The following is a 21,333-nucleotide window of genomic DNA, read 5'->3' as shown; positions in this document are numbered from 1 at the left end:
TGCATGGTGTTCCAGCATGTGTGAAATGTTGCCCCTTTGTAGTTGCCCACAGCCCTTCTGTCTGGGGCTCTCTCCCCTCTGCAAATCGAGGTCTGTGGGGGGCTGGTTTGGCAGATGTACCATTAGCGCATTCCTGTCGCAGCAATCATCACTCATGACTATTTAAATACCGTGAGTAAGACATAAAGCCATTTCCTCTTGGTGTAACAGTGTTGGTTCCCTGCTCAAGCTGTTGTCTGAGGCAGGCAAAGGCATTGTAACTGGAATTTTTTCTTGGCTATTTTTCAGAGTAATTTTTCATTTTTTGTTCTCTCACAGTTTTTTCTTTTACCCATAACCATGTGATCTTCCCACCATTTTTGAGGGTTAATTGCCCATTAGGTGGCAAAGGCTCTACAACTTTCAGAAGCCTCCATTTTATAATCTAAACAATGAGCTGTACTGTGAAAAACACACAGCAAGACTTCTTTGAGCTGTCCATCTGTTTGTGTGCTTTCCTTAGCCAGGTTTAATTTGGATTTGGATTTAGAAGCATGCTAGAGACAGCTCAGAACAGTTGCTGTCAAGGATGACCATAGGTTTCTGTGGGTGAGTAGCTGGAGCTGTTAAAAAGCAAAGCGGCTGCAGGTTCTGAAGGTACAGTTTTGCAGGATAACTGCAGTGTATCACAGGGAATCACATTCGGACTTGTTCTTTGTTTTTCCTTTTTCTTGACAGTAAAGCCAAGGCACATGTTTTGTAGAGTGGGAGCATGTATGCGCCCTGAGCACTTGCTGAGGGAAAGTGGAAGGTGGATTTGTAAATGAATCTGCATGTGAGTGAGCAGTTGTCCCTAGGGATGGTTCAGTGCAGCAGTATTTAGATCTTCTGTCTGTATTTACCTGAGAGATGAATGAACAGAAATATTCTCCCTTACTGTTGCACAGAATTTGCAGTCATAGAAATATGCAACTAGAAATAGTGACCCATAGAGTTGGTCATATCAGATGTGTGGCAGTGCTGCAGTAGACAGATCCAGCTTTCTGTTACAGATGGATCCACAGATATAGGATGTGGAAGTAGTATCTGGGAGATACTCAAAAGCTTTCTGGACCTGGTCCTGGGCAACAGGCTCTTGGTTGGCCTGCCTGAGCAGGAGGTTAGACCAGGTGAATTCCAGAGGTCCCTTCCAACCCCAACTGATCTGTGATTCAGTAACAACCTTTAAAAAGCAAAGCATTAGAAAAACACTCTTAGTTCTCAATTAGCTGTAGGTCATAAAGAGCTTATTGCATCACCCAGGTGGGTGAGGCAAGGGAGTTAGTGACGCTCTTTTGTTTCCTTTGGGACCTGTGGTAAGTTGTGCTGTATAAAATGACGGTGTTGGATCCAGAGGAACAGGGCATTGACTGCTCATGAGACAGTGGGGCTGGTGCCACCTTGACTCATGTGTTTCAAGAGTCATGTGCTGCAGGTGACATGCAGGAAGGTGACTTGTGGCTGTTGATAGCATGTAATCTAATGTGTTAAGTGTACATCATAGTAATTTGTGATGTTTAAGTATCTCTTCATTGTACTTGCTGGGGATTCTGTATGTGTTTATTCAAATGTGTTCTTAGGTGGTTTAATGCAGATCCAACGAAGTGGGGCCTGGGGGGGCTGTTACTCTGCAGATGTGGTCATGCACAAAGAATGGTGGGGATTTTTCCTCCCTGTGATTTTTATTTCATGTAAGGCATTAATTAGAGATCTTACTAACAAACCAGTTCTCTTGTAACTGTCACCAGAGATTTTGAGTGTCTGCTCCTGTGCCTGCCTGAGGCTGGAGACCATCTGTCCACCTAGTGTGGAGGGGTTGGCCAAGTCCCTGTGCCCATCCCTGCACCTGCCATGTGCTAATGGTGCTGTGGCGTGGTGTTTCCAAACAGGAAGTCTAAAACCTATGACTTTCTATGAGTCTCATAGATTTTCTGCCTGTATGACTGTATTGCCTTCAGCACAGTGGGAAAAGGAAGCAAAACAACTTCTGAATGTTTTCATGGTTAGTTTTAGCTGCCAGTCCAGTGTTCAGTCACTGGGAAGGTGATTAACTCAGGCACCTCAGGTGCTGTTAGCTCCTTTCCGGGACTGTGCAGTCTCACTCTGAGTTCCCCTGTCTCACTTTGCCCTCTATGTGTTTATCTTAAGTAGCAAGATAATTTTCAGTCACACTTGTGAAGCTCCAGGCTTCACAAGGGGAGGAAGGAGAAGCCGGAGTTGCCTCCTTGCAGCAGGAGGCAGGAGCTCTGAAAGCTGCTGTTTGCTTAGGCCAGCTGCCCTGAGTATTTAAAAGCAACAATCCATGTTCTCGGTCAATGACCAGTACGTGCTTTTACAGGGGGGGTTTTAGGAGGGTGAAATACCTTTAGAGGAACTGCTGTATTTAACCTTCAGCAGCATCAGAAGGCAGAATCGTGAGGTGGTTTTTTGGGCTGTGTGCTGCAGAATAGACACATGGGAAAGCTTGTACAGGAGGGAAAGACTGAGAGCATTAAGAGTTGAGAATCTGGTAAGATCTTGAGAGGGAGAAAGCATAAGGCCCTCATATGATTTCATCTGGTTTGTGGCATTATGCCAAAGCAGTTCTCAGTGTACCTTCTGGTGGGAGGGCATACAGCTCCCCTTAACTGGATTGTCAATATTATGCAAAACTGTATTGCAAGAGAGATTGACTATTGAATTGTAATCCCTATTGTACAAGCATTGATCATTATAGTATTTAATTTACCAGCATCTTTTCTGGTCAGAGTGACCATCATCTCAAATTCAATAATATATCATCAGCATTTCCCAGGGACTCAGTTTGTGCTGAGTCTTCCCTTTACAAAGCCTTGTCAATATGGACAAAGTACTTAAATTATCTCCGTTCTGTTCCAGAACTGCACTTTGCACAGCCTTTTCCTTTTGAATTGGAAAGAACCCTTTTTGTTATTTCAGAATAATATCCACACAGCTGGTAATTATAAAGCAATTATCCCAGCATGGTTTATTCTGTTACTGCTGTTCTAGTTCATTTTCTACCACAGGTTTAGGGAGATGACCTGGGCAGATTTGCTGAAGTCAACTGACTTTAAAGGGGGGTGGGGGGAAGAGAAAGTTTCTACTAAATGTTTCTCACAAAACTTTTGTCATGAGAGGAAGAGTGTACTATTAGTGTAATTTATGGTAATTATCTGTACACATGCACTGATTAGACCAAACCTGGAGTAAATTAAGCCGATAGAAATTCTTTACTGCAAAGTAATGTTGAAGCCCCAATAGTTCTAGGACACTGTTCTGTGCAGATTTCAGCTCAGAGCCTCTGGGCTGCAGAAGAACTGGTGATGAGCAGTTGTTTGGTTCTGGGATACCTGGTCAGTCCCATGCTCACTCATCCTTACTACTGCCCAGAAAAAAATCAATTATGGAAAAAAAAAAAAAAAAAAAAAGCTAATTTGTGGAAGTTTTGCATCAAAACTGTGTGTCTTTTTGTTGTCTTCATCTGCCATTAAATACTCAAATGTCCTTGCTGTGGAGCAGGTAGAGATTGTTATGAATGGATTGAGAAGCCCTTGGTTCATAGGCAGTTAACAGTAATAGGATTGTCTTGGTGTGCTGCACAGACACTCTGTGCTGTGCTGCTCTTGGGGTGGCAGCTGGTTGGCAGAGCTGCTCTGTGGGTGAGACACAGACCAGCTGTGCCTTGGGTGCTGGGTGATTCTCCCAGGCCACGAATGCCCTGTACAGGCAGGGTCTTTGTGTTTGTCTAGGCCGTAGGGAGAAATCTGATCCACAGCCCTGTAAAAATCTTAATGAAATTTAAAACTCCAAGAAGAGGTATCTTTACAAATGTATATTGATTCCAAATGCATGTCCCTACATCTCAGAGACAACATGTTCCCTGTGCAGTACTGATATAATTCGTAGTGTTGGTCCTGCTGATTACTATTAATTTTTAGCACCAATTTTCCTTTGATCTATCCCAACCTCCAGGGTTTCTACAACTAAACCCTCTTAAGAGAGCAGTTGATATTTCAGGAGTCACAACAGACTGAGAAATTGTATTCTGTGGTTTCCAGCAGCTGAACTCCTCTAGATAATGAATCCATTGCTTTTCTGTGTGTCTGTTTTTCCTGTTGATGGGGTAGCAAACAGAGAACCTCAGGGTCCCTCGGCACTGGCCAACGTTGCAGCCTGCGGGGTTTTTTACATTAAATATGGAATGATGAATCGAGAGAGAGGGTACAGTTAACTGTAACAGCATTTTTTATTTCGTAAAGCGCATATTCACGAACACGGACGTGGTTCTGCGTCTGGGCAGTTAGCTGTGGATCAGCTGGCAGCTGTTCAGTGGAACGCGGGGAGCTGCCGGCTGGTCCCCGCCGAGCCGCGGGGGCGGAGCGTGCGGGCAGCAGCCACGGCTGCTCACCATCTCCGCGCCGGGACAGGGGCCGCGGGGTCCAAACGACGCGTTCGGTGTAAAACTCCTTAATAGAGATTCCCTCGGACGCGGGTGGCTGCGGCTCCGTGGCTCCCCGGCCCGGCGAGGCCTCCCTGCCGCGAGGGGGCGGGCGGGCCGGGCGGGGCCGGGCCGGGCGCGCAGCCATGCACGGGCAGCGGGCGGGCGGCCGGCGGGAGCCATGCACGGGGAGCGGGCGCTGCTGCCGCGCCGGGACAAGGTACGGGGGGCCCCGCGGGCGTTCCTCCGCCGGAGGACCCACCGTGGCCCCGACCCGGGACTGGCCGGGTTCGGAGCGTAGTCAGCTTCAGGGAGGAATGCCCGGGTCAGGTGCGGCCGCACCTGCCTGTCCGGTCCTCCAGGGTTCGCGGCGGGTACTTGGTGGGTTGGATTGCGCTGAAACAACTTTTAATTTTTTTTTTTTTTTTTAATTTTTTTTTTTGGCCATGAGTAGGGTTTGTCCTTTGAAACTCGCTTTCTTCCTCCCACTCGGAAACACCTGCTTGCAGTTTCCCGTGGCGAGGCGTGCATTCGAATGTCTCTGAGGCTCTATTTTTCTGTTAAAAGCACTGACCATAGTAGATCGGTTGCTGGTTTCACTGTTGTTGCTGTTCAATCAGGTGAAGCACTAGGAATGACTCGGGTGTGCTGTACTGTACAGTTAATCTGTGTGGCTTCTGCTCTCAGTTACCTTCTCCATCTCTTCACTCTTTAGCTAGTTGAGCCCTTGTACTGATATGTTGGCGTGCTTGGTCTGCCAAGCTGGGGTGCCCTGTTGCACATTTGTGCTTGAGTTTTGAATTGTTTGAGGCAATTAGGTGGAGTCAAGTATGAGAGATTTTGCTTTTGTTTCAACTTTTTCTGGATGTTGGTAAAATATGTGAAGCTCTCTTGACTGATACTGTCCCCTGACCATCTGAAAAAAGGTACATTTTTTCAGAATTATATCCATTTGCCAAGTTGATTGGCATAAAGAAGGAAAGCTTTTCTGTTGGTGAAGCTGCTGATTAGCACTTATGTTTCTCTCTCTCTGTGCTTAGATTGAGCGACTGGAAGTCAGCAGCTTGGCACAGACATCCAGTGCTGTGGCCTCCAGCACTGATGGCAGTATCAATGCAGACTCTGTTGATGGGACCCCAGATCCGCAGCGGACAAAAGTGGCCATCACACACCTGCAGCAGAAGATACTGAAGCTGACAGAGCAGATCAAAATTGAGCAAACGGCCCGTGATGACAATGTGGCAGAGTACCTGAAATTGGCCAACAATGCAGATAAGCAGCAGAGTGCCCGCATTAAGCAAGTGTTTGAGAAGAAAAATCAAAAGTCAGCCCAGACCATCTTGCAGCTGCAGAAGAAACTAGAACATTACCATCGAAAGCTGCGAGAGATTGAACAGAATGGGATCCCTCGGCAGCCAAAGGATGTCTTCAGGGATATGCATCAGGGTTTGAAAGATGTTGGAGCAAAAGTCACTGGCTTCAGTGAGGGAGTGGTAGACAGTGTAAAAGGTGGGCTTTCCAGTTTCTCCCAGGCCACACATTCCGCAGCAGGAGCTGTGGTTTCCAAGCCCCGGGAGATTGCCTCTCTCATAAGGAACAAGTTTGGGAGTGCAGACAATATTGCTAATCTGAAAGACTCCTTAGAAGAAGGCCAGGAAGATGGGACAGGAGGCAAGGCTCTAGGTGTTATTCAGAACTTTCAGTCAAGCCCAAAATATGGCAGTGAAGAGGATTGCTCCAGTGCCACATCAGGCTCAGTGGGAGCCAACAGCACAACAGGGGGCCCTGTGGGAGCTTCCAGCTCCAAAACAAACACTCTGGATATGCAGAGCTCAGGGTTTGATGCAATACTGCATGAAATTCAAGAAATTCGAGAGACACAGGCAAGACTGGAAGAATCATTTGAGGACCTTAAGGTTCGCTACCAGAGGGATTACACATTAATAATGCAGACTCTGCAGGAGGAGCGGTACAGGTATGTGCTATGGTACTTCGTTTGACAATCCAATGCTGTGATTTCAGAGCAGCAAAGTTGGGGATGGTAGGGCTCAGCAGGCTGCTCCCAGCAGCCCGATTCAAATGGGTAGTTCTGTGGTCTTCTCAGGACTTTTTCTTCCTGGTTCTGCCTTCTATAAATATTGCTATCTTGCTGCTCACCTCCCTCTCTGTACAAGAAGGAGATTGTAAAGAAAAAGGTTATTTCAAAGTGTTTTCAAGATAAAAAGTGAAGCTGAAGAGGTTTAATAAGGTGTCCCAAGCCCAGGAGTACATTGATGCAATTACTATTATCAGACCATGCTTTGCCCTGCAAAAAATCCTGAAAATGTTTGGATCAAAGCAAATGACAGGGAACGAATGTGGACATGACTCGACCCTGCCTTCTCCAACACTCATATCCATATCTGCCAGAGAAAGAAACATTCCAGTTTTCTTCAGGTTCTCTAAAAAGACATGATTGCCCACATGCCAAAACTAAGATATCCCTTCCTTTCTCTACTCAGCCCACAGTGGCAGCACTCAGGGAAATGAAATTTAATTAAATGTCAGATACTGACAGTGCTCTTGTTGTGGAGATTATAGGGCTCTGGAAGCAGGTAACCCATGTTTCTATCAGCCTTCCCCTCAGTGGAAGGAATGGAAAGATGGAGCAGTTGCTGCAGTACTGCTGATCCTTGATGAAGTCACAGGGGAGGGATGATAGTGGCTTCAGGAAGGCAGCCTGACTGGCTTCCCCCAGCTCCCTGCTGAGGAAAACTGCCCATGGAGAGGCGCTGAGGGACTACTTCCCTTTCCTTGCTGGGTGGGAGAGGCTCTCTGCAGACTGCCCTGTGCTGTCCAGCAGAACACCTGACATCGTCCCCCTCATATGCTGAGAGCAAGGGCTTGACTCCAGGCTCTGAAGGGAAGAGTTAATAGCTGCCATTCTGCAGGCATCCAAGACAGGATTCTTAAACTTTTAATAACAAATGCAAATCTCAAGCCCTCGTTCTGGTGAAGGACAACAGGCTGTTGTCATGAGGCTCTTTATGGCCTTCATGACTTTGCCAGGATATGAAATGCAACCTGAAAGGCACAGCAGAGCTGCTGGGGGTGTGTATGGGCTTGCTGAAGTGCCCTGTGCCACTTGCTGCACTGGTTTGTGCAGCGTAACGTGGAGTTGCCCTACAGCTCTGTAGACATGCTGATGCCAAATCATTGGAAAAACTCTGGGAAGGGCTAGCCTGCTAGAATCTGGTAGAGACAGCAGGCTCTCTGTGTGCTTTGCAGAGTTTGAGCAAACAAAGCCCGACCAACACCACTTTCTAATCCCGCTTTGCAACTACCAGCAGTTTGACTGAAACCAGCAACCAGCGCAGCAGCTTTGGTTCCTAGTGCCTCAGTGTCATCAAGTCATCCCAAAGCGACATGGAGCTGGATCTTCTGCTCTGCACAGAGAGGTCCTGTTGTCTGGTGCTGTGTAAGTTGTTGTTTCAGACATACAGCAGCAACCATTCATGGGGGAGTGCTAAATGCAAGCACGGTACAGCTGAAGGAGTGGCCTGAAAGTACAATAGCAGATCTTGGGGACTGATGAGTGCTGTTAGCTAAACGAGCTGGTTACTGCCCGGCACCTCTGAGCAAGGTTCACGTAGGTCCTGTACTAGCGCACCATGAAGTCATAGCTGTCATGTGCCATTAACCTTTGCAGAGCACTCCCCTGAAATCAGCCCAGACCCCAAGCACTAACCAAGGCAGCCTGGAGTGAAAAGCAGGGAGAATCTGCATTTGGCTTATAAAAGCTTAAGATAGTAATTTAGACCTGTCATTTGGAATGTTAATGCAAATTAATTAAAGGTGTGACCTTTAAAGAGGACCAGTTAAACCACACTCAGTGCCCTTGTCTGTGTGGGTAACTGCATGATCAGCAAGAACTTGTGGGTTAATCACGGTTAGATGACTACGTGACTGTACAAATGTAGATTCTTATTTTTATAGCTTCTGTATTTTGAACTGTCACAATGATAAAAGCCAACATCACCTTAGAAGTGGAAGATGACGTGAAATGTCCAAGGGCAGAGGGTGCTTTTGCCTTGGCAGGGAGGGGTGGCACCTGTTCCTCCAAGTGGAACCCCTCTTGCTCCTCAGCTCTCTTCAGAAAAAAACACTAAAATAATGGAGATTGTGGTTTGATGCTGGCAGGCTAGGGATTCAGATTAATCATAACTGGCATTAAAAATTGTAAATACCTCCTAACTCTGCTCTTTTTATCGGGAGCTTTCAAAAACAGTGTTGAGTTGGAAGTTAAAAAAAATTTTTGGAGAAGCCTTTTGCTTGTCAGGTGACATTGAGTGTTTGCATTGTACCTGGAAGCTGGAACAAAGAACTTGCCATGACATTTTCTCACCTGGTCTTAGTTCATTTCCTCTTTCTTAGATCGTCTACTGTTTTGCAGGTTCTGATCTTTTTTCCCCCCTTTGTGTTTGTGCAGTTTCTGTTTATCAGCCATGGCTTGCCTCACAGGATTTCCATGACCTCCTTCATCTCCTCCCTCCCCTATCCCTGCTTCCAAATCTCGTCTATAACTCCATGTGGTTGCCAGTTTGCTAACCTTAGTCTCTGAGGCAGGGACTCACCTGTCCAGTTGCTCCAGTTCTTCTGCCCCGGTGCAGGCCTGGCAGCACCGTGGCAAGGCCAGGGTGGGCTGTGCTGCCCAGCACGTGCTGGCCCCAGAGCACTGCTCTGCTCCACTGGGCCCGAGCCACTGAGGAGGGAGGGGTCTGACAGTACTTGGCCATCATTGTTTTCTTCTGCACGGGGAACAGGCGCTGAAATGGCTTGTTGCTTATCTCATTATTGGAAGGTGGCAGTTGTTTACTGATACAAGCAGGGACTTTCTGTGCTAATGAGATTGAAATAAAGTTCCTGATGAGTATTTTCATCTCGCCTGTCCCTTTAGGAACCTGTTTGTACATGGCAAAATTATAAGCTCACATATTTGGAGTGTGGCCAGTCTAAGGTTTTGGGTTTCTTCCCAAGCCTGACAGCCTTGGAAAGGGCATTTAGGACTCTCAGGCTCCTGTCAGAGGAAATCCTTCAGCCAAAAGGCTAGTCACTGGTGCTTCCATTTGTCTCAGTTTTGATGTAGTCTAATTGCCACACTTCAGTCTGTCCTCATGATGTGTTTTAAAACAGATCAAAGGAGCTAAACCTCTGAGGTCTGGGAAGGTTGGCAAGGCTGTTCTGGAGTGTGGCTGGGCGGTGGAGGCAGCGTGTTGGGCCAAGTTGGTGCTCACCCAGCCAGGACAGCGCCAAAACATCCCTGCAAAGCTGTCCGTCCTCCTTCCAGGGAGGCTCAGAGCTGGAAGCACAGGGATGTGAGCAGGTGTCATGGGCACCTCGTGCTCCCTGTCAGGAGCAAGCTCTGTCCTTTGTGCATCCTCTAGATAGAAGACTTGGAGCATCCTACAAATAACTACTGGTTTTAGCTGTTTACTCCACTATTGGAAGCAGTGTGTTCAGTAGCATAGTGACAAATAAAGATCACATGAAGGTTTCTATGACATAGCTATAAAAAGGTCTGTCTTGAGAGACATCTTAAGACAGGTACTAAACTTCATTCACAGTCTACTGTGGTAATCTTTGTAGCATTAGTTTGATCAGAGTTTCTTTACTCACTATAGCACTGAATGCAGGTCAGTGTCTTTTTTATCACATCCCTCCCTTCCGTATGCTGTTAGCTGTGTATTTTGCAGCTATTACTTGAAAATGCCTTAAAGCTTTTTCAAAAACTGAGACAAGTCATAACTGTTTCTGAGCCTTTTTCAGATCACTTTGATTGCCACACAGTGAGCCTCAGAAAACGTGTGGAAATCCAACACAGCTATTTGAAATGAAGTGTTCCCATATCCCACACTTGAGCCAAGCACCCCAGCTATTTACTGTGCCCATAGGAACAGCTCTGATAATCTCTGTGATACTTATGACAGGCAGCATTGGTCTGCTGCACAGAGAAGTTTCTGGGCTGGAGCTTGTTTTTTTAAGGAGAAATTTCACATTTTAACTAGTAACAAAATAGTTCTTGAACTCCAAAGAGGTGTTTTTCATACATGAAGTGGGATTTGATTATTCAGGGCACTGCTATATTCACAGGCAAGTTTAGTTTGTTCAACCCTGGCATTTGTGAGTTAGAGGGATGTATTTCATCTTAACCCTCTTCACAGGTAGCCTATCCCTTTTATTTCTGTAATACTCTCACTTAAATGCAAACCAGCTTTCAGCAGAGAAACCCTTGTTCTGGGCCCTATAAGTCATATAAACCCCTCCTTGCTTTTTAAATTTAAACACCGATAAAAAGCAGCTGGAAAAAATTAATTTTCTAAATTGTAGATACTGGGACAAGAACTGAAAGGAAGATGTGTCATTTCAAAAATAAGTCATTTCAAAATAAGGATTAGTGGGGTTAGGGGATGTGTTTTTTTAAATAACCCAGTTCTAGCAGTTGCCTGACACAGTGAATTGTGGAAGTGCAGGTGATTCATGGATGCAAACTGCTGCAGTTCCAGGGTTGAGCAGGGAGTGGGGTGTGGGTTGGGAATGAGCTGGTTGTTCTGCAGTCTTCAGGGCAGGAAGACTGGAGCCAACCTTTCTGCTAATCATGTTCTGTTTAAACTTTTAACCATACAGATTAGCAGGGTTTCCTTATGTTTCCTGTAGATTGAGGTAGTTTTGAAGTTATTAAAATTCAATTGTTTCTTGTTAGAGAACAGGATTTAAGCTGCTTGGCAACAACTGCTTTATGAAAGGCATTATGTCAGAGGAGGTTGAAAAACACAATCATGCTATTTTCAGAAATGCTTAAGTTTCTTTTTGTGTAATAAACACACTAATTAATTTTGTAATAGAGTAACAAACTGAATATATTTCAAGTAATTGATGCTGCCTTTGGGGCTTGGGGTGGGCTTAGTAGTGATTTTTTGGTTGTTGGCAAGTTGTTATCAGTTTTAAGTTGTGTGGGAACAAAGGGCAGTATTAATTATCTGGGCTCCTTCTTCATTACCCAGTCTTCACATGGCCATTCCCTTGTCAGTCTTGGGAAACCAGTTCTCTGGTGTGTCCTGGCACAGTTGCACAGCTCTTCTGGCACCTTTCTGGGCTGAGCCATATCAGCTGGCAGTTGTCTTGGTATCACTACTGGTTAAGCACATGTTTTACTGCTGCAAATTATCATGCTGTGTCTGACTCCTCCTTAGTTTAAAGTAATATTGCATTGGGAACATAAATGAAAATTCTTTTCACACTTGTCTATTAAAAACAAAACCCCAAGCCTGTTTTTAAAGGCTGGCTTTTGACTACAGATTCTGAGACATCAAAAAAAAAAAAAAAAATCTAGAAAAAAAAACGAGACGCAGGATTTGTGTCTTAGTTTCAGAACTTGCAATTAAATACTACATTCCAGATAAATATTTCTTATTCATCTTGTGGATTTTTCAGTAGGAATTAAATTCAGGTGGAGTCAGAAGAAAACCAGAATTTAAGAAGGAATTTATCTCTGTGGTTCGTTCCTTAGAAATATCTTGGTTATTAGTATTGAGATTCAGATGATAAGGGCTGTGTGGTAAGCTTTTTCCATCTGTTACCAAGAATAGACAGCGGGAATCAGAGTGGACAGAGCCCAGTGGCCACCACAGGTGTGCCCATACCTTTGTTACCATCAGAGCTACCATTTCAGTTAATTTAAAACTCTCTTAGAGAAAAGCAAAACTTTATCTCAGAATTGTTCTGTCTCAGTTTTTCTGGGCAACTCTCTTCCTCAGGACTGCTCCCGGTCCCTTCACCAGGAGCAAACTGAAAAATAAGCCTGCAGGTTAGTGATTCATGTGTCCTTCTTACAAATAATATGATGGCATTTGCTTGTTAAGTTGCATCATTCATGGGAGATAAAGGAAAACAAAGATACATGTGACCTCATGCAGAGATCAGACAGTAACAGTATATTTTCTGAGGCATCAGACATGTCATTTCCGTGTCATTTTTATGCCCATTACTGTTCCAAGTGTAGGTGAAAATGCTTATGAGTTTATGATATTAGAAGGAAACCATTTGGTTTACACAAAAGTTTGATGAATACCTCATTCTACTCTCATTCTGTCATCGATTTCTTGCATCACTCAACAGTTACCATGTAAGTGTGTGTTTTCTCCGTGTTAGGAACAGTATCACAGATTTACCTGGTAGAAAGAACTAATTCCCAGCAAGAGGGCATTAGTGCTAGAGTGTGCTGTGTGCTGAGGCAGCCATGCTGGTTTCAGTACACAGGCCATGGCATTCATTGCTTGGTTGTCACTGGTGTCATTTTGCCATCCTCTTCTCATCAAAACCATTGTACCATGTGTTGTCATTTCTAGATGTGAAAGACTTGAAGAGCAGTTAAATGACCTGACTGAGCTCCACCAGAACGAGATCCTCAATTTAAAACAGGAGCTGGCCAGCATGGAGGAAAAGATTGCCTATCAGTCTTATGAGCGAGCCCGGGACATCCAGGTGGGTGACAGAAGCAAAGACCCAAGTCCTGCCCTCTGCCTGCTCTTTCAGGAACTCATTCACTTTTGAAGTACACCTGCACTTCAATATTTGATTTTAATCCTTGTAGCTTTATTGCTTAACTGCTGCATTCCAAAAGGTCCTTATTTCTTCTCTGACCTCTGGGTATCTTTCCAGGTAACGTGCTCTGTAAAGCAGGGCTGTGCCTCACACAGAGGGAACCTGCTTTTCAGCTGGAGCAGAGCAGGAGCCAGAGCCCACTTTTTGTGCAGGCCTATGTATTAGACACTAAATGGGCCATGACCCAAACACTTCTTTTACAGTAGTGTTCCCAGTACAGGGGCCCTGGGGTGTGGTTCTGTGTCACTAATTTTACAGCAATGGTCGCATACATCTAAGGAAATATGGCTTTGTGTGTGCACTGCATTGAGTCAGGGAACAATTCTTTGTGTTTGCTTTAAAGAAATAAGGAGGTGTTTCTAAAAGAAAAGTTTCTTTTAGTATGTAAAAAAGGCTGTGAAACAGAGGTCTTGAAGTTGGAGGCTGTTCTGCAAAGCAAAGCAGCTGCTGACCCTTACAGAGAAAGGCCTATTCAAAAACAAGTCTCTTGACTATTGCTGTGGTGGTTTTAACAGATATCTCAGACAGGAGATAGTTGTGTGAGCAGAGAGTTGTAGGTTAAGAGTCCTCCCTTTTTCCTGCTGAGATACTTCAGCCAGGTGATTTCCTCTGGAGACTGAGCAGGCTGTGCTGTTCACACACCAGCTGCAACCCCTGTTGTCAAACATTCTTCCTGGTCACTGCTGTTTGGGGCAGCTCAGCAATTCTGCCCTGTACTTTCAGGGGTCTTAAGCACAAAGAAGCCCTCATGTTTCATTGACCCCCACAGACATGATGCAATGAGAAATGTAACAGGTGACAATGACCTTTAAGTTAAATTTAATCCGTGTCTGTGGACGGTGGTACAATGGCCTGTGGCAGAGTAAACAGAAGGCTCTCCCTTGGGGAAGTGTTACAACAGTCAGGTTTAGTTCTCATTAAATTCAGATGGCAGGAGGATTGAATTGAACTGGGGATTTCTCAACACCTTTTTTTAATCTTCATTTTATGATTCAGTGCTTTTAGTGTAAACTTAAAAGTTGGGACAGCCTATTTCTCAGCACTGCTGGGGAAGACGGAAGTGTTTTGTTGTGTGAAAAACTATTTAAGAGCATGGGCTGATGTTGCAGAAGAACAGTCCTGGTTCCTTTTTTGATGGTCAGTCTGGGAAGGACTGCTGCAGACTTGTATATCATATTTGCAGTTGGCCCATGTGTGGAAAAAAGTGACTCTGAGGGAAGATTACTGGAAATAGTGTAACTTGATATCTTCAAGAGCAGAAATCTCTCTTTGTGTTAATTGCCTCAAAACCTCTTTCCTTCTCCCTAGCCCCCTGTGTTGGATGTCACCAGTGTTTTAGTGCAGGTTGGGTTGGTCCAGTTGGGGTTCAGCCTGATGAAAAGGTCTGACAAATCCCCCCTGTGTCAGTGGGGCTTTAGAGAGTTGGATTTGTGCAGGGTAGTTTTCTCTTTCCACCTCCTTTCGTTTTGCCTCTTCCTGTAGAGGCAGTTCCATAAATCTCATGCTGCTTACCCTTCCAGATGTCTTTCCCCAGCCCTCACAGAGTCACCTGGAGCTGTGCCAGTGCTACAGCTTGCTGCAGTCTGGAGATCTTCTTCCTGCAATGGCAGCTGTGCAGTCCCAGCCCTAGTGCCTCTCAGACCTTTCTCTGAGCTCACAGCTGACTAAGCAAGCAGAATGCAGCTAAATCTTTGGTAATTATTTTTGTTGACATAGTTTTCTGCAAGGTTGCCTAGTTTTCTGCAAAGGGGTCAGATAAGCACAAGTGACTGCAAGGAAGGTGATGGAAGTTGAGGTTCTAGGAATTCACATCCCAGAAGAGGATGGAGATTCTGGCTAGGCACAGCATCTTTGACCTCTGAGTGGCCTCTTTTAGCCAAAGCTGAAATGACCAGGTGGCTGGGTAGCCCCTCTTGTGGGCAGAAGCAGTGGCGTTTCCCAGCCTGGCATCTCCATGTCAAACATTCTGGGTGTGGATGAGGTGCCCTGGTGTATTGCAGGCTGCAGTGCCCAATCGGCAAGGGGCTTCTCACCTTGGATGTGGGAAATGGCACTGCTTCCTCTGCTCCCAGGGCAGGGCAGGAGATCGGTGAATGAGCAGTGTGAGGTGTGGGGATGGTGGTCCTGGCTTGGTGAGGTAACAGCTGTGAACTTGAATGACCCAGTATGTGCTCTTGCCTACAGGAGGCACTGGAAGCGTGCCAGACGCGCATCTCCAAGATGGAGCTGCAGCAGCAGCAGCAGCAAGTCGTGCAGTTGGAGGGGCTGGAGAATGCCACGGCCAGGAACCTTCTGGGGAAGTTCATCAACATCTTGCTGGCTGTTATGGCTGTCCTCCTTGTCTTCGTCTCCACTGTGGCCAACTGCGTCGTGCCCCTGATGAAGACTCGCAATAGGACGTTCAGCACTTTATTTATAGTGGTTTTCATTGCCTTTTTGTGGAAGCACTGGGATTCCATCACCGGCTACTTGGAACGATTCTTGTCTCCCCCAAGATGATGGTGGCAGGAATGGGTTGCGCCACTCCCTCCTGGCGCTCTTGGTGAGCAAGCGTGGCAAAGATTAGTCAGCAACTACTCTGCTGAAGTTTTAAAGTGTCCGAGTGAATTTGTTTACATTTAGAATAACGTTTTTTCTCTGCAAGATGCATTGCAATAGTATTTTTTAGATTTTATTCAAGAACTCTTTTGGCAAGAATCCTGGATAATTTTTATGTAGCATGGTTCTCTTTGGATGCAAATCTTAAGATTCTTTAAAGTGTACAAAAGAATAAAATACAGAAATTTGGAGCATACCAATGGGCAGTTTAAATTGTGGCTTGAACTACTGTACTAAACCTGTCAGGAAGAAGAGAACGTGGTTAGCTTAAGATGAGCAAAGCTCAATCTATTGCACAGCCTTGAATGATGGTACCACAGCAAACCTGTAACACTAAACTTTTACTGTGAAGCCTGCTCACATTCCATGTCCAAGTGTATGCGTTGAGTGGTTTCTTTCCTTAACAAGAGAAAAACAGCAACGTGTGGATCCCTCTCCCAGCTCAGCATCTGGGTTCACCCTTTGTGCTAACCTGACTTCAGTAACTTCCTGTAAGGCTGGCTAACTTGGCTGAGTGTATGGAGTGGAAGCCTCACGCCATACACAGTAACTGCACAGTCGTGCTACAGTATTTTGAAGTAGTCATTGAATACTTATCTTTAAGCAGAAGCCCTTGGTCGCACTTTTAAGGTTTTTTTTAATATATGTATATTCACAGATTTAAAAAAAAATCCGAACAGCATACTTGAAGAGTGTAATACTCAAACTCTCAGTGCTTCCTTATTGTTTCTAATAGGATTTTTTATTATAATTATAATTATTATTATTATTGGGGGTTTTTTTGGAAGGGTTTGGGAGGGTCATTACTTTTTTTTCTTTCAAATAAAGAAGTGATGTTTTTAAATGAAGAAATGCGTGAATAATTGTAAGCTGTCTTGTCCTGAAGCAGTTCTGAGGAGGGCAGAGAGTAATTTCTGGTGTCAGCCTGTCGAATGCAGCACTGTCCATATGCCGTTTGTCTGTCCCCCTGAGCGTAAAGATGCAGCATCATGGAAAACATCCATCTCCTCCACACCTTTTTGTCATGCAGGGCTTTTTTTCTTTTTCCACATGTGAAGGATAGTATGTTTATATTTTTTGTTTGCATGTCATCTCTCATTCCGGGCCTCAGGATCAGAGAAAGGAATTTCTGTTCATCTCTTCCTAGGGAAAAGACAGGCTCTTTTGAGGAAAAAATACTGATTCAACAGTCCAGTTAACAGAATGATTATCTCAAAAATAGTTCTAATTAAAAAAAACAAAACAAAACGACAAACTAAAAAGTGAAACCAAAGTTTTCCTCCTGTCAGGCTCTAGTAAAATTGTGTGTCTGTGTCTGTGTCTGTGGTGTGCCATCCTCTTTTTCAGCCACAGGGGCCAGCACTTGGTGCAGACACCTTTGCAAATCACTGAAGGAAATGTCAGCATCTAATGTAACCTCAAGTTCTCACAATGTGCCATTGCTGGTGACCTGTTGGTGCAGGCAGGCAGCCCTCAAGTCCAAGTAATCTGCATTCATTCTGTGCTGTTTTTTAACTGCTGTCCCTTTCACCATAACAGTGCCAAGATTCATCTTTTGTCTTCATGAAATCTAAAAAAAAACCTCCAGGATTCTGTCAAAACCATTTGTGGTGTTTAGTTAGGTCTTACTGTTTTCCTTCCTTCCAGGATCAACTTCCCTCTAGGAATCAGATGTTGCCCAAGTGTCCTAAACCGGTTGAAATCATACACAGGCATGTATGAGACATGTACAATGTATATATACACACATACATGGGTATTGTGCTATGATGCAGATTCTGGGTTCTGAGAAATTCCCTCAAACAGGGTTAATACCTTTGAGTGTTTTCTGATTGCCAGCAAAGGCAAGCCCTCCACTGTCCAACCATCTTTTCTTCTTCCAAGGGTTCTTTTCTTCCATAGTCACAGCAAACTCAGGTGCCCTTCCCAAAGGGATCCCAGTACACCTCTTTCACCATGTGCACTAATCTGTCCCTGTCCTGATTAAAATACAGATTGCCATTTGCAGCTGACTCAGGCCAAAACTTCTTGTGCTTTCTGCAGTGCCACAGCCAGAGCAGAGGTGCATGGCCATTCCCTTCCTTGCTCCTGGCTCCAGTGAGGCTCTTCTCTAGTGACTCACATTCCTTGGCTAACTATCAGTTTCCCATTATGCAGGTTTTGTCAGAAATAAATGCATGAATAACAGTAAGAACTGATTTGGCACATAACTGAAATGCTTTGTTGCCTTTTTTTCTGAAACCTGGCCTTTAAGCCTCTTTTTTTCAGTCTTGTTCACGCTAGAATTGCTTAAGGTAGGTTTTTGTGTGGTCAAATCAGGAAGGAGTTAAAAGCCAGTGGCTCTGGACACTCAGTGTCTGTAGTATTTAAGGAAGTGTTTGTCCTTCTTCTTTATATCCTAATTTCATCTATTGTCTCAACTCTGTCATATTTAGTAAATACTGTTTGCTAGCTTGCCAGAAGGTGCCGGCTTAATAGAAACTGACATCTTGGAACTCTTTGGTAAAGGCCATAATACATATGGGTCTGGACAAAGTGTCTGTCTCTTTCTCTCTCAACAGTTTCTTCCATTCCAGAAAGTTGTCTGCAGTAGTCGTGTATGATGCTGTATCCACTTCTCATATCCTAACACAACTGCCATGTGTTTTGCCTTTTGCACTAGCAGAACGTTTTGGGGTTTTCCTCCCTCTTCAGTTTGAAAGTCTGTGGTGATTTCTGATAGCTTAATGATGATGTTGTTGGAAATGTGATTCTAGCTTTAAAGCTCCCTTTCCTTGTACATGGTTGTGTTTGCTTTCCTGATGGAGTGTTTCTGTATGACGCGTAGAGGACAGTTTCCACTGTGGATGTGAGTGCGTGTGTGAGTACCTTTAATAGATTCCTTTGTAGATAAAAACTTTCTAGTGACCATCTCTGAGTTGCAGAATGTTTCCCAAAACATTTCATATTCGGAGTTGAAGTGATTCAGAAATTGCTTAGATATGTTTAGCACATACTGCCTTGGCACATAAAAAGGGAAAAATATAATGGACTGTGTAAGTTCCAAGAGCAGCACCTCCTTGTTAACATTTGAGGGTTCAAGTGAAGTTTATCCATTTCCCCTATTTCCTTCAATATAAAGAAGAAAACCTTGATTTAAGGAAAAAAAATACTTCTAAAAATTTTATAAAGTTCTTTTTTTCTCTCAGCCGCATTAGTTTGGTTCAATGATACTCCGCATGCTCCCAGCAGTTACTCTGTTGGTTTGTTCAAATCCCATGCGTGCTTAGATGGGATCAGATGAGCTGTTGACTTACGTGTGTTTCATTGGGACAGGAAAACCACTGTCTGTCAGCTTTGAAAATATGGATATTTTAATTAAAGAAAAGGCATTATAACAGAAGAAGACAAGCTACAAAGGGTTCAAGATGGGGTAGTTTTGCTGGCTTTTAAGTGAATTCTGAAAGTGGCTAAACAGTTACAAACCCTGTGTGTCTGTGTTGTGTATGCCAGGTGGTATAGTCGTAGGCAATTGACTTAGCTGTAAGTGTGTTTTCAAAGTGTAAAAAATAAACTCACTTGCACGGGTTGAAAAGTACAGAAATGACACTTGTGAACGTAACACTGTAGTTTATAGATCTTAAGCTGCTAATTGTTGAGAGAGATTTACATTTGTCTTGTCTGATTGTCACAGATTTATCTGTGGCACTTTTATTGTATATAAAAAAACTTTAAATAAAGACCTCAGCTATTAATACCAGTCTAGTTTGGATCTTTCCAAAGGGGTAGGAGCAGGGGGGGGAAGGTCATGGAGGAGAAGAGGCGTGTGTCAAAACCGCTGAGCCCTGTGAGCTCAAAATGTGAGCACGTCTTCCACAGCTCTGGTTGTCAGACTTTATCCTACACTCAGCCACACACCACTAGGGCACAATGAGAATAAACTGGTGTCAGCGTCTGGTCTCTGCAGGTAGAGGAAGGGAGCAGCAGCATTGCATTCGTCCTCATTGATCCCTTCCATCCTCCTTGCGCCTGGGACAGCCTCGGGTAGGGTCCCTGCAGGCACACAAGGGTCCATGCATCACAATGTGTCTGCCTGCCTCCCTGCCACACTCTGACTTGGTTTGCAGGTAGCTGCAGTCAGGTGAGATGATTTACCGAGAAGCGTCTGTCTTGGAAAGACCAGAAGTTGGTCCTGTATTTTCTCACCTCTGGTCTGTGACCTCCCTTGTCCCAGATGAGAAGGGCCCTCGCTTCTGTGGACTTAGTCCTTAAGGGATTTCAGGGCCCACTCTGTGTGAGTTGCATATTTAGAGGCAGGTGCAATTGCAGCATCACCCATGTGTCTCAGGGAGCTTTGATAGAGCAGTTCCGGGCCTGGCTCAGTGTGGATGAGGAAGGCTGCAGCTGGCAGGACAGCACTCCTTAGCAGAAAGCTCCCTTTCCCTGAACAGGGGCAAGAGACTGCAGAATGTTGGTTGAGCCACCACTCTAAACAGAGGTATTTTGGCTACCATGTTTCATAGAAGAATTTCTGAATCCTTTATTATTTGTACAAACTGGAAGTGAGCAGATTCCTCACTGGTGTAGGGAAGATAATTGTTCCTCTTGGTTTTTGGTCATGTGGTATCAGGAACAAAGAACCAAGAATGGAATGGAAACAACATGTTAAGGAGAAAGGTACCAAGTCCTTCTTTCTGTTTTCACAGAGATGCAAGTACTGTAAAACCAGCAAGAGATCAAAAAGCAAAAGCAGCTGTTTGCAGGATTTTTCCCCCTGTAATCTCACAACCAGAATGCAAATTCCAGCTGTTCATGGATGAAGCAAGTGCATGGTGCTGCTTTTACTAGAGCTGTTTGGCTCAGAATAGGACGTGGTTGTGCTGGTAAATGGTTCTGCATTCTTTTGGGGTGGTCACCTGAGAGTTGCTGGCTGTGGCTTAGGACCAGCAGGGGGGCATGATGACCAAAGGTGAAAGCACTGGCCCTCTATTCCCATGTCAACAGATTTAATCTGATAATTTAGGGGATTAGGTGGTGTTACTCAGCTTTTTGGTTAGTCTGTGGGAAGTGGATTGACAGCTCCACCCAAGTCCTGGGGAACAAACAGGGATATGACAAGGGTGCAGCCATGCTGGGTTGCAGCAGTGGACTAGAGGAATTGGCTGTTTCTCACTGGAGTATTCTCCCAGGCCAAATAACACTACTGTGATGTGCTAATAGTGGAAATTTTTGCAGCCAGCCAGCTCCCTACCACAAAATACCTGTCTTCAAGTTGTTCCTTAAACACCAAATCCACTGGTGTTTAAGTGTTGGTAAGTGGTTCATCAGCCTCGGTGGATCCTTCCTCACTGACTGGAGGTAAAAATGGGAACAGGTTTCTTTGCTGCCTGAGTTAGCATGAAATAGAACATCCCAGGGCAAACCAGCTCTGCTGAGTGGCTTGTACTCTAGCCAGATCCCCTCTGAAATTAGGAGTAAGAGTCACCTCATGTGTTCTCTGCCTTTGTACCAGCCTTGTGCCAACCCTGGCCAAGGGCGGGGGGGGGGGGGGTGTGGGGTGTGGGGGAAATAAGTAATATTTCCTGAGGAGAAAGGCCTGAGCAGGATGGGAAGATGCAGTGTGGTTTTAGCCCTCCTCATCCTTGCAGCCCTGCCTGCTT

General features: G+C 44.9%; 1 protein-coding gene across 7 annotated transcripts in view; it reads left to right on the top strand.

The window, feature by feature from the left end:
• TMCC1 (transmembrane and coiled-coil domain family 1) overlaps positions 1-19,428 on the top strand; it is a 70,422-nt gene extending 50,994 nt beyond the window's left edge. For 6 of the 7 annotated variants that reach the window (XM_040076115.1, XM_040076109.1, XM_058422192.1 and 3 more), the window contains 3 exons: positions 5,497-6,431; positions 12,841-12,976; positions 15,281-19,428. In XM_040076115.1, coding sequence (XP_039932049.1) covers positions 5,497-6,431; positions 12,841-12,976; positions 15,281-15,595 — 1,386 coding nt within the window. In that variant the 3' untranslated portion in view covers positions 15,596-19,428. Of the gene's footprint in view, positions 1-4,603; positions 4,677-5,496; positions 6,432-12,840; positions 12,977-15,280 lie in introns of those variants that run through there. The other variant, XM_040076112.2, reaches the window with a different exon arrangement.
• Positions 19,429-21,333: the final 1,905 nt, after the last annotated feature.

Source organism: Hirundo rustica, chromosome 12 (assembly GCF_015227805.2).
Source record: "Hirundo rustica isolate bHirRus1 chromosome 12, bHirRus1.pri.v3, whole genome shotgun sequence".
NCBI classification, from domain to species: domain Eukaryota; kingdom Metazoa; phylum Chordata; class Aves; order Passeriformes; family Hirundinidae; genus Hirundo; species Hirundo rustica.
This window is presented reverse-complemented; position numbering and strand designations above follow the sequence as displayed.